Raw genomic sequence first — 4,586 nt, 5'->3', positions numbered from 1 at the left:
CCACAAGGGACAGTAAGCACGGAGTGCAAACATTATCAGCAATACAACAATGATGACATCAGATGTGTTGTTGTTTAAAACGGGTGCAGTGTACACCTTTTCACACTTTTAATTCTGTTCACCTGGACGCCGAGTTTTCAGTGGTGGATCTGCTCCGTCATTTCAGCCTTACCTGGATCATCGGGCATGCATCGAGACAGAGGAATGTTTTTGTACTGTTAAATAAAGTTTTGATACAAAGCTTTGATAATGAGGAAGAGTCAAATTTACATTCATCCATTTATATACTCGTCTCAGTTCTTCCTGTGGGGGCAGGAGAGTCCAGTACTGCAGTTATTTCCCACAGAGAAGAAGAGCAGCCGCCAGAGCGGAAGTGAGAAAAATCAGCGGGAGCGGAGCGGCATTTCTGTTTGAGTACCGCCGGGTTAAAGGTCACGCCGTCACCGACAAACACACACACAGCCGGGAAGAAGCTCCGAGAGCCAACTCTCTGCTAACCAGCGGCTTCCTGCTCGAGTGAGTCTCTGCTCCTGTACGGAGAGACCTTTGTGGTGAAGGCGGAACAAGCGGCTCAGCTCCGGTTACAGTCCGGTACCGCCTCACGTTGCACTGCAGCCCCTTTTCCATTTGTAGCTGCTCGGCTTTCAGGGTTTTACATTCGGTCACAGTTCCTGGTAGTGATGGGCAGATGAAGCTTCATGAAGCACTGAAGCTTTTCATCCAGTTGGTTCATCCCAGTGCAAGGCGTCTTGAAGCTTCATTTGCTCTAGTAGGCCACCTACTGGACGTAAAAATATTAGTTGGCAAGAATTTGAAGAGTGTGGCCTTTTGCACACAGCCTGTAAATGTCAACAACAAAAGGAGTGTGTAAAACATGTATATTGTAGTGATGCAGTATACTGTGTATATTTATACTGGCAGTATGGAAACGATCATTTACTGTGAGGTGAGGTGTGGTTGGGGTGTGGACAGTAGTTGTGCTTTTGTAACGTTGAGGTATGGACAGCTACACACTGAGGCCTCAGTCCTGCCTGTTCACATTTTATTCTGTAAAAACTAAATTTTCACTGCTCTTGTGACCTTTCTAGTGGGGAGAGCATAGCTAGGATTTAATGATTTAACAAATCTTTTAAATCCTTTCTCCTCCACAATGCTAAATGGCTGAGAGTCCTCAATCAATAAAAACAAAGCACAAATATAAATATCACACACGTAACTTATTACAGCTGTATAATATTGTTATATCATTTAGTAACATTACTGCATGCTATATTATCATTGCATTTGATGGCTCACCTGGTCTTGCTCCACAATCGGTGTTCCCCTTACTCTCATGCAAAGCTCTGTAGTGCCTAAGCATGGATGAGGTGTTGTTGTTATATCCCAGCTCCCTGGCACATAGCAAACACTTCACCTTGTACAAAAGTCAAGACAGCTTAACATAAATTGTATTGCACCATCAGTATTATGAAAATACATCTTCTGTAGAAATTTGTAGGCAGCACGGTGGTTAGCACTGTTGCCGCGCAGCAAGAAGGTCCTGAGTTCAATTCCACCATCAGGCCGGGGTCTTTCTGTGTGGAGTTTGCATGTTCTCCCCATGTTTGCGTGGGTTCTCTCCGGGTACTCCGGCTTCCTCCCACCGTCCAAAGACATGCAGCTTGTGGGGATAGGTTAATTGGATAATCCAAATTGCCACTAGGTGTGAATGGTTGTCTGTCCCTGTGTGTTGGCCCTGCGACAGACTGGCGACCTGTCCAGGGTGTACCCTGCCTTTCCCCCCATGACAGCTGGGATAGGCTCTAGCGCCCCCCGCGACCCTGAAAAGGATAAGCGGAAGCAGATGGATGGATGGATCTTCTGTAGAAATTTACATACCTTGTTGGGAGGGACATCCTCCTCTTCTTAGCTGGCTCCATTCTCTCCTGACTTTCATAAACCTCCAAACTCTCACTAACCGCAACTCTCCATCAAACACCCACATTTTGAATGGGGTCTGAGGGGTTTATATCGCTGTCATAGCTCGCGGCAAAGTTCGAACCACTTCCTGAACCAGTCACGTGGTACAGCTGGGCAGCGAGGCTTCGGACGTCATCATTTTCAGCTCCTCCCATCAATGAAGCAAGCCTCGATACGCGTATCGGGGAAACGCCCCCTCCATTACGCGACACAAGATTTGAAGCCTCGATACAGAACGTCACATCACTAGTTCCTGGTACTGTTTTAGTACCTGCTCGGACGGGTTCCAAGCGATCCGAGCAGGTATTAAACTATTACGTCATCGGACAGCATGCCACTGATTGGCTGGTCAGTGGTGTCACTCGATGGGTCATGAGAACATCTACTTCACAAAAAAACGAGAGAAATGTGTTCTGGGAATCCATCCAACCTCACAAACCATCCTACCTGTTGTTTCTGCGCATGTGCACAACACAAAATTAAGTGGCAACCCGTCCTATCTACTTAAATTTATGCTGGAATTATTGTGTGACCGCAGGAATGTACGCTAGGACGGTTTGCTCCAAGAAACAACGCCGTGCTCCCGGAATCTGACAAACAGCCCCCGCATTCGTGTCACATTTTAATTAAGCTTACACGTTGCTATAACAACGAGCACCCATATTAGATGATACTGATTATAGTGGAAACCCAGTGGAGTCGAGTTGTGGTGAGTCGAGCAGGCACTAATGCAAAAGGGGCTAAAAAAAAAACTGAAAATGTTTCATACGTCTGAAAAGTGCATCCTGTTTGGGTGCGCTTGTTTTGCAGACATGGCGGTGCAGGTGCCGTGCCTGTCGTTCCGGCAGCCGTATGCCGGCCTGGTTCTGGACGGGGTAAAGACGGTGGAAAGCCGCTGGAGGCCGCTGCTCGCTCCACTGGAGAACCAGACGCTGGCGGTCCACGTGGCTCAGCGTAACTGGGAGGGGTCGGACTGGAGGGCGGTGCTAAGCGGCCTGCTGGGGATGGACAGCGCTCAGATTGAGGCACTTCTGGAGTCCGGGGAGCGGTTTGGCCGCGGCGTGGTGGCAGGTTAGAATCCCTATTTACTCTGCCACATTTACACATCCCTGAACAAACCCTGTGGTCTCTTTTAGGATTGGTGGATGTGGGCCGGACCTGGCTTTGCCCCGCCTCCCTCCAGGGGAAGGACCTACAGTGCCTGGAGCAGTCGGCCGTGCTGATTGGTCTGCAGGAGAAGCACCTGACTAACCTGTCCAACCCTCGCTGGCTGAAGGCCCCACTGAGAGCTCCGGGAGGTCGCGACCTCTGGACCATAGAGATCCCAGCAAAACTGTTACCGTGACAACACATACGTAACCTACCCGAGCACCGAGGCCGGAGCGACTTCTCTGTCATAGTACATTGGTTTTTACAGCTGATCATTGATCTGTGATCAGAGCGGTGGCGCTGACCTCAGATCAGGTCACTGTGATGTCATCAGCACACCTGATTTTTGTGGTCGAGCGAGGTCTTCCATCTCTGAGGGTGGGGTGGGGGTCAGACCAATGATCTGAGCTCCTGGGGCCGTCGTCCCGGAGCACCAGAGGCTTCACAGCAGCTCGATAAAAGTCCAACCTGTCCAGTTCTTTGTTTCTTTGAAATGATGGAACCCGTCTAATCCCAGATTTTTCACTGCAAAATAAGTGAATGCATTTCACTCCTTAGACTTGTCCTACTCACTGTATGTTTAATTTTGTTGATGTGTGGGGGTTAAAACGGCAACTGTTGCCGGTGGGTTAATAAGGACACGTTCCAAACGTCCAGTGTTTGTGTAAGTAACCTACCTGTGGTGCTGTTATCAGGCGGCTGTATGTTACACTGAAATTAAAAGGTAATATTTTGCTATGCTTGCTGTTCTGCTCATTGTTCTCTCGCTGTTTTAGAAAACAGTCTGTGCAGAATTGTTGTAATTCAGTCACACTGGAGGGTTTTAGAGCATGAAGCCATCAGGACTTTGACTAAACCAGGATGGTAAACTGCAGAATTCATGGTTCCATCAACAAAACAAATGGATAAACACACAAACAGACCTCTAATCCAGGTAACTGCATGTTACCATGGTAACTTATCAGCAGGTATGAAACCAGCACCCGTTAACCAATCAGATCTATAAAAACCACAGTGATCAATACACATACAGTATAATTTAAACATGTATCAGGCTGAGTCAACACACCATCTGCAGATTTTCATACAACCTGTGGCGCTTTTCTCTGTGAAACAAGCGGCGGTGGATGGAGCAGCTACATCCACGTGAGCTCATCCCGAATGATGATGTCACCATAAGCAAATCCAGATAAAGAGTTCCTGGGCTGAGGGACGTCCCTCAATCACCGCGTTTCTGTTCTTGGCTGTGACGCCACTTCCTGTGTCAATAAAGGTTTAAAAAAATGACGACAGGCGACTCATTGGGGGGGGAGTCGTCTCAGGCTTCGCTGCTCATCACAGGTCTGGACAAAGCAGTCGTTCAAACATCCATCAACCTTTGTCTCAGTGTAATCAGATTACTTACTGAACTTCAATGTCACAGCAGCTGTAATGGAAAAAAATGCCTTTATTGATTTTAGTTTCCATGGAAACAAAGA

General features: G+C 47.8%; 1 protein-coding gene across 1 annotated transcript; it reads left to right on the top strand.

Moving 5' to 3' along the window:
- Positions 1 to 373: 373 nt before the first annotated feature.
- Positions 374 to 3,824, top strand: LOC146631375 (protein EOLA1-like). The gene is made up of 3 exons (XM_085356516.1): positions 374 to 516; positions 2,770 to 3,030; positions 3,096 to 3,824. Exons 2-3 carry the CDS (start codon positions 2,772 to 2,774, stop codon positions 3,302 to 3,304), a joined length of 468 nt encoding a protein of 155 aa, XP_085212642.1. The 5' UTR covers positions 374 to 516; positions 2,770 to 2,771; the 3' UTR covers positions 3,305 to 3,824.
- Positions 3,825 to 4,586: the final 762 nt, after the last annotated feature.

The sequence above is a fragment of the Diplotaxodon limnothrissa genome, linkage group LG6 (genome assembly GCF_057381915.1).
Source record: "Diplotaxodon limnothrissa isolate DT_005_m linkage group LG6, D_limnothrissa_male_GT1.1, whole genome shotgun sequence".
NCBI lineage: Eukaryota > Metazoa > Chordata > Actinopteri > Cichliformes > Cichlidae > Diplotaxodon > Diplotaxodon limnothrissa.
This window is presented reverse-complemented; position numbering and strand designations above follow the sequence as displayed.

Bases quoted from the DNA above. Each gene is read 5' to 3' on its own strand.
- LOC146631375 (XM_085356516.1), top strand. From the start codon at position 2,772: ATGGCGGTGCAGGTGCCGTGCCTGTCGTTCCGGCAGCCGTATGCCGGC. The intron at 3,031-3,095 runs GTTAGAATCCCT...GGTCTCTTTTAG, and splicing joins TGGCCGCGGCGTGGTGGCAG to GATTGGTGGATGTGGGCCGG.